The sequence below is a fragment of the Ascaphus truei genome, chromosome 7, assembly GCF_040206685.1.
Source record: "Ascaphus truei isolate aAscTru1 chromosome 7, aAscTru1.hap1, whole genome shotgun sequence".
Taxonomy (NCBI): Eukaryota; Metazoa; Chordata; class Amphibia; order Anura; family Ascaphidae; genus Ascaphus; species Ascaphus truei.
The window spans coordinates 37,156,899-37,172,247 of record NC_134489.1 but is presented as its reverse complement, the minus strand read 5'-3'; the positions used below and the strand labels follow the sequence as shown (position 1 = coordinate 37,172,247).

The following is a 15,349-nucleotide window of genomic DNA, read 5'->3' as shown; positions in this document are numbered from 1 at the left end:
ATGTACTATGTAAATAATTGGATTGCCTTATTCAAAATGTTAGAATGTATGCAAACTCGGATTTTTTTTTGTTGCTAAAATGTGTGCATTTTTCAACCATTTTACACAAAAAACACTGTACTAAACACACATTAAAAAAAATGAAAACACAAAAAGCATAACATGGATATTTGGCAATTTGAAGCATTGAAGCATTGAAGCATTAACTTGACCATGACTTCCTGGCCACTTGGGTTTTGAAGGGGATAGAAAACCGGGACAGTGGCCCAAAAAGTCAGGACAGAGGGCTAAAAAACGAGACTGTCCCGGCTAAACCGGGACATCTGGTAACCCTATCTATAGTGGTCATTATATACATAGACAAGATCGGCCTAACCCAGCTTGGGTTAGGTAATAACAATTGGTGATATTCTTTGCCAGTTGTTAGATATCTCCAGATATCCAAATTTAGTGAGTAACATGTGAATAGATCATTAGCCGCTAACTCTTAATTTGCGTACATTTGCACGCTCATTGGCGATACTGTCATTAACTTTACCGCTCTAACATATGTAATAAGGCAAGGCATACTAATCTACTTGCTAATTAGCTATCCTGGCGTTAAATTTAGCCCACACTTATCTTTGAGATAAAATGAGTCATTCCTGCGGTATTTAAGTGTTAAACATGTCGCCAATATGGTGGTAAAAATAACAAATTTTCCTGAACATTAACGCAGTGGGGTGCAGACTTTTGCTGCTGCGCCCCCTTGCCTGCTCTCCCCCAGTGCTCGCAACCCCCCTCCATACCTTTGTGCTGGCGTCAAAGGACACCGCGTGGTCATGGCGATGGGCGTCATTTGACGCCGCGTCACCCGAAGCCGTCGGAGACAAGATAAGTGAGTTACAGAGGCCACGCGCGCTCCTGGCATTTAATTGATATGCCTTGGGGAAGAGCACGGGGCTTCTGTAACCGCCACGCCCCTCCAAAAAAATTTCAGGGGCGCACCCCCAGTTTGCGCACCCCTGAATTAACGCACAGCGATGTCATTATTGAAGTTTAGTAGATCTAGGCCTATGAAGGAGACATACTCCAACTTCACCTATTTAGCAGGAACCCTACATGCTTGGGTCTTGTAAGACAAGCTGTACCGATTACACACAAACGGCCTATTCTCACTGCTCCAAAGTGTGGCAATCTGCGGCCAACGTGCACTTGAGACGCAGATTGGCGAGCTTTGCTATTCTGCAAGCCCTTCTCGTATGTCCAATCCGTTTCTAAAAGGCTTTTTTAAAAGCGGTTTCACTCCGGCTCTGCCAATCCTATCGGTTTGTCAGAAAACCCTCCAACCCGCTAATAGCACTATATAAATAAAGATATATATACATACACCTCAGGTCATCCCACTTCTAGAGCCAGTACAATCCGGGCGGTTTGTCACTTTTTAAAGAAGTGGGTTAGAAGATGCGATTTGCAGCAGAGAACAGCGTGTTTTCTCACATTTCATTCCGCTCCTTCTGCACAAGCCGCCCTGTGTGGCACTGACAACGTCAGAGCTACGAGAACAGGCCCAGATTCACAAAGCAGTGCTAAACCTTGGCACGCTAGTACTTCCATTCATAGGAATGGGAGCTGAGTGCTAAAGATTAGCACCTTTTTGTGGATCTGAGCCAATGTTTTTTGTGTCTGGTACTGTAACCTGCAAGTTAGGGAACTTTGTTTCCATAGGAATTTCTTGGAAGTACCTCCAACCAGCATGAGTACAGGAACTACAGTGGTACCTATTTTTATATGCAAAATGTTGGCCGGTCTGACGGGAGCTCCTTTCAGGAGTAGGCCTTACATGGAGACGATGTGTTAGTGGCTGGTAATGTTATTAGATCCTGTGTAGACACCTCTGGCATCTAGGGTCTGTCAACCAGTCAAGAATAATGCTCCTATTTGGAAACATGTATTACAAGCCTAATAAAATAGTACCTTGGGGGAATCTATACAGACTAACACCAGCACATTTCTGTAGGCTTTTATATAGGACAGTTATAAATAACCTTTTCTGTTCACCACTTGACTGTATTTTATATTGACTCAGTACTTAGCCGCAACACTGATTTAATTAACTGTAACAATACATAGAGATTGATGATTAGTCAGAAGTTACAATGCAGAATCCAAAGTGAGAAATGCAATCACTTTACACAATTATCAGGGACAATCTCATCCAGTCCCAGGTTTTTTCTTATTATTTTCCATGCAGCCTAAATGTGCACTTTACCCCCATTCCCCCCCACCTCCATTTTTTTCCCATGCATGGGAAGCAGGAGGTCCTCGAAGTGAAATAATGTTAATGTTAACTCCGGGGACTCTGGTTCCCGAGATACATATGGGGAGAGGTAGCACTGGTATTCCCGCCTGTTTAAATCTCCCTCGTCACGCCGGCCAATCGCAAGCCGCGACGGCTGACGTAACACAGCATGCGGGCAGATTAAAATCCGCCATTTTGTTTTACCTGGAGGGGAGGGAACCGGCGCTTCTTTTACAGGTATGTATCTCGGGAACCAGAGAGACAGGTCCGGGGACCCACTGCTCTCCATCCATGTAAACAAAATGGGGGGGGGGGGGCACTTCCCAATAACTGTATACTGCTGTTTATATGAGCACTGTACAGTACTATATTAACGATAATAATAATATGCAACTCCTTAATGCAGGGGTTTCTCAACTCCAGTCCTCAAGGGCCACCCACAGGTCAGGTTTTAAGGATATCCCGGCTTATTCCCATTACGTGTTATATTATTGTCACGTGTATTAGTGTATTACTGCTGTGACGCGCTAGATACATAAATGGCGCTATATACATAAAGATATACATACATAGAACACTTGTTTCATGGTACATTTATTAGCTGTGCAAATATAGGGGATTATTCACTAAGGCAGAAGGCAGGAGTTCTTAACCCCAGTCCTTAAGACAACATGTCAGGTTTTCAGGATATCCCTGCTTCAGCACAGGTGGCTCAATCTTCGACTGAGCTACCTGAGCTGAAGCAGTCTTCGACTGAGCCACTGATAGAGCCACCTGTGCTGAATCAAGGATATCCTGAAACCCTGACCTGTTGGTGGGGTCTTGAGGACTGGAGTTGAGCCCCTCTGACTTAACAGCCAAAACAAAAGCCATTCCATAGTCTTCAGTGAGACTCTACTCAAGCCTATGACGCTGTTGATGCTAAAACTTGAGACAGACTCCCAATCAGTTTCAAATGACTGACTGTTGTTGACAGGTCAGCTGCAGATATTGTGAAATGATTTGTGTGCTTTTGGAAATCTCTTCTGTATTGTGCATAGTGTATTTTCCCTTTACTAGGCTGCCCTGTAGTGGCTATATCCTAATACTGCAACGTCTAGCAACTTCTCACTCAATTTCCCTGATTTCTGCACCGTTACGTCGCTGGCTGGTTAGCAACAGATATTATATAGTCTGTGAGTGGTTTCACACATTGTGTGCTCATTTGCATGTCATTTCCCAGAATCCCTTGCTGCAGTGGAAGCAAACCTGTCTAAGACATGTGAATGTGCTCACAAGTGATATTCTTTATTGGCTAGCTCATTCCTCCTCACCTTTTTGACTTGGGAGGTCTTTTCACTTTGCTGCAAGAACAGGACCTACTATGGTTCTTTCCCCTCATTGAGAGGTAAAGGGAAGGGTTCCCAGTGAGGTGTAAGACCTGCATTTGTGGTTATACCTTGACGTTTGGTATGCAGGCTTACGACGCTTTGGCCAAAGGGTTTAACTAAATAACCAAGTAATTATTATTGAAGTATTTAAACTTTATACTTATTACCATATATGTTTTGTCAATTGGATGTAGCATTGGGCACCCCTGTCTTTGTTATATACATTTGCCACGCTCAGTAGCACTCTTTTTTGACATAAATATATATTCATGATGTGGTGGGTGCAGGAGTTTGAGCTAGCTGTGAATGTGTGTTTATTAGAGAGGGTTGGTATCCTTACAATGCATCTTACATCTGATTTCAGACACGTGATTAGAGAGGGTTGGGGTTACTTACAATGCATCTGATCTCAGACGTGCTATTAGAGAGGATTGGGGTTCCTTACAATGCATCTGATCTCAGACGCGCTATTAGAGAGGGTTGGGGTTACTTACAATGCATCTGATCTCAGACGCACTATTAGAGAGGATTGGGGTTCCTTACAATGCATCTGATCTCAGACGTGCTATTAGAGAGGATTGGGGTTCCTTACAATGCATCTGATCTCAGACGCGCTATTAGAGAGGATTGGGGTTCCTTACAATGCATCTGATCTCAGACGCGCTATTAGAGAGGATTGGGGTTCCTTACAATGCATCTGATCTCAGACGTGCTATTAGAGAGGATTGGGGTTCCTTACAATGCATCTGATCTCAGACGCACTATTAGAGAGGATTGGGGTTCCTTACAATGCATCTGATCGAAGATGCGCTATTAGAGAGGGTTGGGGTTCCTTACAATGCATCTGATCGAAGATGCGCTATTAGAGAGGGTTGTGGCTCTGCAGAATTTCACAATATAATTATAGGGTTCCTGAACCAAAAAAAGATTGGAAACCACTGCATTAGTTATACTGTACACAACTGAATTATCCGATACCACTGCTTTGAAGTGGAGTGGCCACCCTTCATTAGATATCAAACTCGTAAACGCAGGTGGGTGGACATCCTCCATGACACACAAGACTAGCCCAGGTTTACCTTTTGTCTGGTGATTTTAACACAGCCAGTTATTTTACTTTTGATATAATACCAGGGATAAGTATGTATGTATAATTGTATTTATACAGTATACGCAGCGCTTAACACAATTACAATGTAATACATTGCGCTACAGGTAAGTGATAACATAAGGCAGAGGGACACCCTGCCCCGATGAGTTTACAATCTAAGTGATAATATATATTGCGCCGATAAAACCAACTCTTGTTATCTCTGTCTTCAATTATCTGGACTAACCGGAACCCCTTCATTTGGTATAATACCAGCATTTAGCTGACCTTGTCCTTAATAATATAAAATCCAATGATCCCCTGCAAGAACATCTGAGAGTGATGGAAGATATAGATACCTTTGAGATGTTCAGGGTAAGCATGTGTATACTATGCTCAGCCATGAGACTGTTATACACACACACACACACACACACACACACACACACACACACACACACACACACACACACACACACACACACACACACACACACACACACACACACACCATTATATAACTCACGCAGAGCACAAATACGCCACCCTATCATTGGCTGGGTAGATGCACGTAGGCATGGGGCGTAAGCCTTGGCTGCGATTGGCTGGTGGGTGGGGGATTCACTTTGCCATTCACCAATCGCTGCTGCTTTCTCTCTGCCTTGAAGCCTGCGCTCTGTCACTGAGACATGTGCAGCCTATCTCCTGTTGTAATCATGTTCTCTGTTTCTTGCTAGTCACCTGGATTGCGAGTTACATTTACTGTAATTCCCTGATTACTCCAAGCAGGAGATCAGAGATTAATGGTACTCAGCGATAATGTACACTGCGACTTGTTTTTATATGCACATTTACCATCTTTTAGAAAACTCTTTATAAGCCGAAGATCCCCTAGGTCCAAAGTGAGCTAATGGCAATGGCATGTTCAATTGACATCATTTTCAAACCATTCAGCAAAGTATAGGTATTTTTAAATAAAAGGTTTTAATCATGGCTCTGCTCCCTGAAGTCCCGACTCACAATGCCTTGTGTAGCACTATGCAAAGCCGCGGTTTTCCCTGCACCAGAAGCGTGGCTTCACGCCGTGTAACCAAGTACAATTTCTTGAGCCTTACAATGGTTACAGTATTACGCGGAAGGTGCTGCCCAGTTTGGGACAAGCAAGAAATAGTGGCAGTGCTAGATTTAATATGTTACAAATGATCTATTTATTTAAACCGTTTTAAAGGTCGATACAGGCTGCTGCGCGATTCACTAAGCAGTGACAACAGCGCTTTATCGGCCTTAAAAGGCATTTTTTCTGGCCTGCGCGCAAAACCCGCACAATCAGGCAAAAAAGGCAAACGAGCCGATTTTTGCCAGTCCGCGGGATTCTCTAAACAGCGCTAAGTGAATCGTGCTTTAAAAATGCTAAAAGCAGGCGCAAAAGAAGCTGGACTTAGAAAAAATTATTTGTTACCTTTTTTCAGGCACACCATCTATACAACAGGCCGGCATGTGTCCTCGGCTGATCCCCGCGGGTGTCCGGGGGCCCCACGGGCCTGCGGTACCAATGGTGTGCCCCCCAAAAATAAACAATACTTTAAAATAAATACACATTTAAAATACATTAATTATCATAAATAAAATAAATAATTCTTGCACTCACCCTTGCCAGGCACCCACGATGAAGGCCGTCCTCATCCTCATCCCGTCCATGTCCTCCGGTGATGCAAACAATACAGAAGAATAAAAAGCGACAATCTAATGTCCCCTAACCCCTTAATCACCTTAGCGATTAGTAACCGCTATAGTAATTAAGGGGTTAACCCACCCTCCCCCACTACCCACTCGGGAGGCTTAACCACCCTCCCCCACTACCCACCCGGGAGGCCTAACCACCCACCCTTGGGGACAATACCCCCTTCACCCACCCCGGCTACACACAATAAAAACTCTACACAGAACAGCCCCACTACACACCGCCTAGGCCCCACAATTAACATTAACCTATTTAATAAACATTAGTACAGTATACAACCCACCCACCCCCTATGCCTCCCATAAAAACATGATTTATTATTGTACATGCAGGCTTAATACACCAGGCCGACGGGGGTCCCCAGTGGGCCTGACGGGTGTTCGCAGGCCCCACAGTGCACCCCGGGAGGTACCCACGGGTGTCTGGGGGCCTCCGGGTGGTCCCCGCTAGGCGCCGCGGGCCTCCAGGTGGTCCCCGCGGGTCACAATGGGGTCCACGGGTGGTCCCATGGGTGTCTGGGGGTCCCCGGGTCATCCCCACAGGTGTCTGGGGGCCCTCAGTTGGTTCCGAGAGGGGTCTGGGGGCCCTCTGGTGGTTTTCACAGGGGTCTGGGGCACTCGGGTGGTCCCTGCGGGTCCCCAAAGCTGCGGGGTCCCCGGTTCTTCCTTACAGGTGTCCCCGTGGGTCCGCAGGTGGTACCTGTGGGCGTCTGGGGGTCCTCGGGTGGTACCCGTGGGCGTCCGGGGGTCCTCGGGTGGTTTCCATAGGTCCCCGCAGCCCTGCGGTACCAATCCTGTATGTAAAAAAAATAAAACATGTCATACATTGAAATAAATACACCAAACACATACAGTACAGTAATGGGCAAAATAACTATTATCCAGATATGGATAATAGATTATTTGTCCATTATTAAACACATTAACCAGCATAAATAAAGTAAATAAATGCAGTTCTACTTACCACAGCCAATATGATGGGCGTCCTTGTCAGGATACTGCAAGGTCCCTGTCCTCCGTTGCCAGAAAAATACATAGCAAATACAATCTAATATCCCCTAGCCCCTTAATTACCTTAGCGGTTAATAATCGCGAAAATAATTAAGGGCTTAACCTACCCTGCCCCGATACCAACCCGGGAGGCCTAACCACCCTTCCCAGTACAAAAAAGGTGTGGAAAATCTCAAAGCATATCCATCGGGACTTAACGCACATTTTTTTTAGGTCATAGCTAAACCTTCATTAGATGCTTCACCAACCAAGCTTCCCTGATGCAGGCCTTCATGCCCACCGTGGCTTCTATGTTAATCAAAACATTTTTAAAGATGGATACCAGGTATATATTGCATTGATATATACACCTGGCATCTATATTAGAATATGGCTAGCGTGGGCCAGTGGTGCTGGCAGCTAACGCCGGGGTTTATCGCGGCGTTACTATAAGGCATCTGTCTGGATACCTAAGATGGCTGCCGACAGGAAGTGACCCCTCACTGAAGCTACTGTGGCCATCTTGCTTCCTGGCAATTCCTGCCGCTCACTTCCTGACAGGAAGTCAGCCTCTCTCTGGCCCTCATTGCCAGCAGCTGCTTCTGGCATTTGCTTGTGCAAAGTACTCAGTACCTGCTTGAGCTCTGTCTTTGCCTGCTTGAGCTCTGTCTTTGCCTGCTTGTGCTGTACTTCTGCTTGGACTTGACTACCCCTGCCTGCCGCCTGCCTCGACCACAGAATTGGACTCTACTACCCCTGCATCCCAGGCCTCAGATCCCAGGCCAAGGTCGGTGTACTATTCTCTGCCCTGCGGGTTCGTATCCTGTGTTGCAGTCAGCAACGTTACCTTTACCAGGTTACCACCACGTTAGCCATATTCTGATGAAGACCCTAATGAACAGCTGTTGTTTTTGCAAATAATTAGCTTTGTGGGTCGCCATTAAGCTCAGGGAAACTATCGTCCATTATCAGTTTTGATCGTGCACCGTTAGCAGCGCTCCCTTAACGGACAGTTGGAGATCTGGGCCCAGTTGTGGATTTCTCATTAGGCCTGGGCCTAAGTTTGCAGAATTTGTGGGCGGCATGCGCAACCAGCGCTTGCCAGCAGTTCGTGCGCATGCGTGATCAGCGCTCGCCGATTGAGTTTGTGCAGCCCGCATGCACAGCCGGCAGCGTAACGTCACGCGGGTCATGTTGCCATGGCAATGACGTGGCACTGGAGGACGGCACCAGGTAAGGGCCCACGGGCGCCATTTTTTTATTTTATTTTTTTAAATCCAACACTTTGGTAGAAATATTTTATTTATTTTTTTAAAATAGAAAACAGCCACTTCCAGGTGCTTTATGTACTTCCTGTGTACTCCAGTGTTGCGCTTGGACTTTTATCACTAGGGATGTCACCTTGAACTACAGGAAGTGAAGGTAGAAGGGAACTGTAAACAAACATGGAACAACAGATCAGTTACAGACAAAGAACAAGGGCCCTCAAAACAAAGTGTAGTGATCACACCGCACAATGCTATCAAAGAGAACAGAGCTCGTCTGACAGTGGTGCAAAGGAACAAAGTAGGACCCCTATTCTCTCTAAAATCTAGAAAAAAACTAAACACCCCAATGCGAAATAAGAGGAAAAGTAAAAAAAGAAAATACATGAGACTCATGTAAAGTGCAAATTAGGTATCTATGCAATCAAGTACATGTAGCGGGGTTCCCCCAGTGCCCCTTTACCTCCGGTTGCATGCACGCATCCAGGCGAGGTGCGGGTGGCATTGCGAGGGGTGTGGAGTGGCAAGCAGATCACTGGAGGCTCCGGCGGCGCCCCTTGCAGGGCGCCACCATTTTGGTTGCGATCGCACATGTGCAAGATGCCGAGCATGCGCAGTATAGGTGCGCAAAGTGGCTGATATAGGGAATAGACCCGCAAGGGACTACAACCCCCAGAAGTCTCAGGGGCTGCGAGGCGCGCACAGCCAATAGAGCACGGAGATTCCCTGGAGCAGAGAATTAGATACATTTCGCGCGCTGCAGCCACACCAGTCGGAGCTGGGATACAGATACAGTAGGATGTGCGTGTGCAGGTGTCTGTGGCACCTGCACTAGACCAGATATCCCCTATTAGGCCCCAGCTAGGCCCGACTCCCCTGTGTAGCTTGTGGTTGCTGCAGGGACAGCTCCATAGATAGGGACACTGCCCCTGTAGTACCTTAGCACAGGGAATTAGCCAGGATGCGACTGCGCTGGCAGTAGGAGATCTGGGACCAGGTCATCTGTTCATGCTTGAAGTGACATTGCATATGGTGGTACCATCCACGTGGGACCCACCCAACGTAGAGGCTGAGGCTTTGCGGAGGACATCTTGAATCCGTGGATCCCATCTACAGCATTTGCGGGTCCGGGTGTGGACACGCCCGGCAGGTACCAAACACTATAGTGGGGCAGCGCCGTCACACACACCTTGGGTGGGGATGTACCTTGTGGACACCACGGTGGTTGGGTGCCCAAGGACCCCGTCAGTACTTTGTGGACTGTGTTCCAAGTGGGGAACAGAGGGCTAGTGGGTACGGCCCTGCGTGGCCTGGTTGTGTGGTGGTATATTGGTATATGTATATAGTTCACAGAAGTGCATGTAGTAAAACTGTTATTTTTTCACTAGTGTGCGGTTTATTGCATGCGGGTCCTGTAACGGAGGTCTTCCACACGCTAGAATCCCGTACAGGTGGAGGCGCTACCGAGCACCACTAAGGTGCACCCCAGGTTCCCAGCAGCGCAGGCTCAGATCTCCTGGGCGCCATCAGGTATTGCACCGCACCCACACACCGTAGCCACACACCTCTCAGGTGGTGGGGGAAAGTGCGCTACATACACATATGTACAAATGTACAGATATCAGAGCTTATTGTATAAGTGTATTTGTAGATAAGTATATATTCTTAGTGTAGAATTGATATGTCATTTTTCTATCTTTCATTTTATTTATGTATAAAATGTGTTACCAGGAAGTAATACATTGAGAGTTACCTCTCGTTTTCAAGTATGTCCTGGGCACAGAGTTATGATGACAAATAATACATGGTTACAGATACATAGTTACAATAAGTGAGCAGGGTTATACATTATATACAAGACATTGTATGCACAGTTATTAAAGATAATATATATTATAGGCGTATGTAAGTTACAGGCCAGATTAAAATGACCTGTATGTTCATGTCAAATATATATCCTTGCCGATATCCGACAAGTTTACCTTTCCAAAACCACCCTGGTATTTCATTCTGTAGCTCTGAGTGCCTTATTGCAATCCAACCTTTCCCGTTGCCTTGGTTATTCTCCATTTTTCCAGTGCCCTGTGGTCTCGGCATCATGCAAAATCCATCACGTATGTATGCTCACCCCGTCTGTATGACTATGTAACCTCCGTTGTCTTATCATTTCCGTCAACCCTTGTATCCGACACCAAACTTACTTGGCCATCCTGCTCCGTTTGGTGGAATTCGAGCCAAACGCCGTATACACTCTCCTGTGATTGTCCCAGAAGGCTATACAAAACAACATGATACGTCTCCACTCCATACTAGAATGAAAGAAATAACAGTTAACATACACCTGAACCGGTTATCCGATTTCCGTTATGTGGATGGCCATACCCTCAGCCATTTCCACACATACTGTACCACGCTGTCTTATAAAAGGAAAGGGGGAGATCAACCCACTCCCCCTGCTATTGTTCCGAACACCAGTAATCTGCCCGTAAAATCCTGCAAACAATGCCCCTGAAGTCTCCATCCCCCAGTCTTGTATTCCAATTGATTATTCAGTACGCTAACACCATAACATGCCATGGCTAGCTGTATAGAGAGAGCCTGCCCCCCGAGGAATATCTGCACCTTGACCACCAAGTGGCCCACCAGACTGGAGCGTCCTATACGCCCAACTCTTTACCCTCAGACCTGATGTCATTATAACCCGCAGTATGCTGCGCTTCACCCTAGGGATCCTATACTCTGTCCCCAGCGTCTATATTGATGCCTAGCAACGAGGGCCTTCTGTCTTGAATTAAAATGTTCAGAGGTGCCCAATTTAAACCATTTATGTGTATCAGCCCAAATGCTCCCGATTCTTTATTTGGGAATCTATCTATATATTTCTCAAACCGTCGTATGTGTGTTTGCGTGTCTGTATGTGTCTCCCTGTCCCTAGGGGCAATCACATTGGACCATTGGCCCGTCACTCCGCCTCAGGCCAATGAGATGGCTCCCTTGGCCCGCCCGCTCCCAGGTAAGTCACACCACTGCGCGTCCTCCCTCAACTTATGGCACCAGTAACTCACCTATTTCAGGCGCGCAACCTCGCGCCTCAGGCCAGGACCCAGGCCCACACATGGCACTTCCTGCCGCCGCCTGCACGCGCCTCAGTCAGCCGGACGACACATCGGGGGACCAAGCGGTCGCCCGGGGGGAAGGGGGGGAGAGCGAGTCACGGGGAATGGGGGAGCGAGCCGCGAGTCATGGGGAACGAGGGGGCGAGCCCCGAGTCACGGGGAACGGGGGGGCGAGCGAAGAGCGCGTCACGGGGAAGGGGGGGGGGGCGAAGAGCGCGTCACGGGGAAGGGGGGGCGAAGAGCGAGTCACGGGGAACGGGGGGGGGCGAAGAGCGAGTCACGGGGAACCGGGGGGGGGGGCGAAGAGCGAGTCACGGGGAACAGGGGAGCGAGCCCTGAGTCACGGGGAACGTGGGAGCGAGTCACGGGGAACGGGGGGGGCGAGCCCCGAGTCACGGGGAACAGGGGGGGGGGGGGCGAAGAGCGAGTCACGGGGAACGGGGGGGGCGAAGAGCGAGTCACGGGGAACAGGGGGGCGAAGAGCGAGCCCTGAGCCATCGGGGAACCAAGAAGGGGGAGCAGACGCCCGGGGGGGGGGGGGGCATGCGGATACATAAATTATAACAATACATATGCCCCCTGCTCTCCACCCCCCCCCCCACTCCCCCTTTCCCCCCCCCAGTTCCCGTTTCCCCCCCCACTCCCCCTTTCCCCCCCCCACTCCCCCTTCCCCCCCTCCCCTTTCCCCCCTGCTCCCCTTTCCCCCACCCCACTCCCCCTTTCCCCCCCCACTCCCCTTTCCCCCACCCCACTCCCCCTTTCCCCCCCCAGTCCCCGTTTCCCCCCCACTCCCCCCCCCACTCCCCCTTTCCCCCCCACTCCCCCTTCCCCCCCTCCCCTTTCCCCCACCCCACTCCCCCTTTTCCCCCCCCTCCCCCTTTCCCCCCCCCCTCCCCCTTTCCCCCCCCTCCCCCTTTCCCCCCCCTCCCCCTTTCCCCCCCCGCTCCCCTTTCCCCCCCGCTCCCCTTTCCCCCCTCCGCTCTCCTTCCCCCCCCCCTCCGCTCTCCTTCCCCCCCCCTCCGCTCCCCTTCCCCCCCCCTCCGCTCCCCTTCCTCCCCCCTCCGCTCCCCTTCACCCCCTCCCCTTTCCCCTTCCCCTTTCCCCCCCTCCGCTCCCCTCCCCTTTCCCCCCCTCCGCTCCCCTCCACTCCCCTTCCCCCCCTACGCTCCCCTTCCCCCCCTCCGGTCCCCTTCCCCCCCTCCCCTTTCCCCCCGCTCCCCTTCCCCACCCCTCCGCTCCCCTTTCCCCCCTCCCCTTCCCCACCCCTCCGCTCCCCTTCCCCCCCACCCCTCCGCTCCCCTTTTCCTCCCCCCTTCCGCTCCCCTTTCCCCTCCACTTCCCCCCCCTCCGCTCCCCTTTCCCCCCCCTCCGCTCCCCTTTCCCCCCCCTCCGCTCCCCTTTCCCCCCCCTCCGCTCCCCTTTCCCCCCCCTTCGCTCCCCTTTCCCTGTCGGATCTAGAAAAAAAAGCCAGATGTGAATGACTAGTTTCCTGAACCCCTTAACCAGTGTCTGGACGTCCCCGCTTCACAATATCTAAAGCAGCAATCCCGCTGGGATCTTACCTGATGATGATGGCGCTATATAAAGACATACAATACAATACTATGTAACCACTAGTGGATTTCCCGATAGGCCCAGATCTAGGGCGGCAAAAATGTCCACCTCCATTTACAGATGCCGCACTCTCTGGCCTATCGGGCCCTGATAGGAAGGCACTTACATGTGGTTAGACAAATATACAAAAAAACACAGCGCACAACGCTCATAGTGCATTAAATATATTAAATCAGAAAATCAATATGGTAAGTATTGTGCGTACATCAAATTAAATACAAGTGGACATGTTAGGGGTAAGTTACCCATACACCAACAGATGTCATCAGTAGGAACCGGTTCAGGTGTCACAAGCAGGAACTCTCTGTGATACCAGGTTCTTTAGCATCGAAAGGGAGTCTTTTGAGATTAACACTCCGTGAATAATCAATGTCCCGCGTTCACAGTTCACAGGGACATACACGGTGGCTTCAATCCTCTTTCAAACCTCCGTCGCGGCACTTCCGGGTTGTGACGTCATCACTTTGTAGAAACCTGTTCGGTTTCGAAACGCGTTGGAAAAACGAGTATCCTGAGACCTCTTATCCACCCCGCTGGCATTATCCATCTGGCTACCGGAGAAGGACAGTCACGTAAGCAGCGCTGCTACAAAGTGATGACGTCACAACCCGGAAGTGCCGCGACAAGACGGAAATGATGGAATAGTCAGAAATCGTGACTAGCAGTTCATACAGCAATCTTGAAAATCACCAAGACACGAAAGACATGAAGGACGAAAGACATGAAGGACAATAGCCATAGGCTGAGCCTGGTTCTTATACAATTATTTCCCATTGAACACAACCTAAACCCAGCCCCTCTCATAAATCAGTGGTGAGGTTGACAGTTTTCCTCAGAGCAAAACTCCTCCCACCCAAGGACGTTTAAAAACTGCCCAACTTCACACCCAACTTCAATCAAGCCTGTTGAAGCCCAGATATTCCTGAAAAGACCCCACACAATTGTATTTTCCTAAACTGTAGCTCATTAACCCCTTAAGCCTCCCGCATCAATCCCAGTGTATGTGTTTGTGCAACACTGGAACAGAAACAATACATTTTTACAGGGGAATATACATTACAATGCTGAAGCAAGGTAAAAACACATTACTGGACCCCAGTCCAGTTAACCCCTAGCTTCCCAGGTGAGAGTAGAGGGTGGCCAAATGGGGTGTAACCCCTTTAATCCCGGGCCAAATCCCCTCTCTCTTGACACCTCCCCTGCTCAATGGGTGCCTGGTGCCCCAGCTGCCTTCCCTGGCACTGGGACACCACTGGCGTCCTTGAAGTACTCAATAAGTCCTGAGGGATTGGCCTGGCAAAATTGTCCTCTGGCATTGTCCAGTACATTGTCCTGGCCACAGTGGACAGTGAAGTCTAGATCCTGCTGAGCAGGGCTCCACCGTGGCCGCCGGGCATTCTCCTTTGCCTCCCTCTGCCCCCCACCCCGTGCCTGGTGAACCAAGTCAATGGTGAAGGGGCATCTCTGCAGACCAGACTGCATTCTGCCCAAAGACTGGCATGTCTCTGCATCAGCGAGAGACCAGCTATCAAGCACAGACTGTCGCTTTCCTGTCAACCAAGTCTGGGAAAGAGCTATGTCACTATCCTGTAGGGACCCTACCTGCCCTGGCAGTGTGCCCACCTGTAGCTGCTCCGCTATACCCTTGCCTCTCCTCCCTGGCTCTAGGGCAGTCCCCAGCCCGAGTGGCATCATATCTGGAATCCAGAAACCACCTGGGGTGCTGACTCCTACCCTCTCATGTGCCCCCTGGGACAAGGCAATCTCCCAGTATCCTGTACTGGGGTCCCTGGTACCCAGGTGCTTTGTCCCTGCCCTCTCAAAACTGAAGGCCAGGAGACAAGCACCTGCTACCGCCACTGCTGCTAGGGCCAGCATCACTC

General features: G+C 49.4%; 1 protein-coding gene across 5 annotated transcripts in view; it reads right to left on the bottom strand.

Moving 5' to 3' along the window:
* The window catches only part of CA14 (carbonic anhydrase 14), a 93,571-nt gene that overhangs the window by 59,333 nt on the left and 18,889 nt on the right, over positions 1-15,349 (bottom strand). For all 5 annotated transcript variants that reach the window (XM_075607719.1, XM_075607718.1, XM_075607722.1 and 2 more), the window contains one exon: positions 10,938-11,045. In XM_075607719.1, coding sequence (XP_075463834.1) covers positions 10,938-11,044 — 107 coding nt within the window. In that variant the 5' untranslated portion in view covers position 11,045. The remainder of the gene's footprint in view (positions 1-10,937; positions 11,046-15,349) is intronic.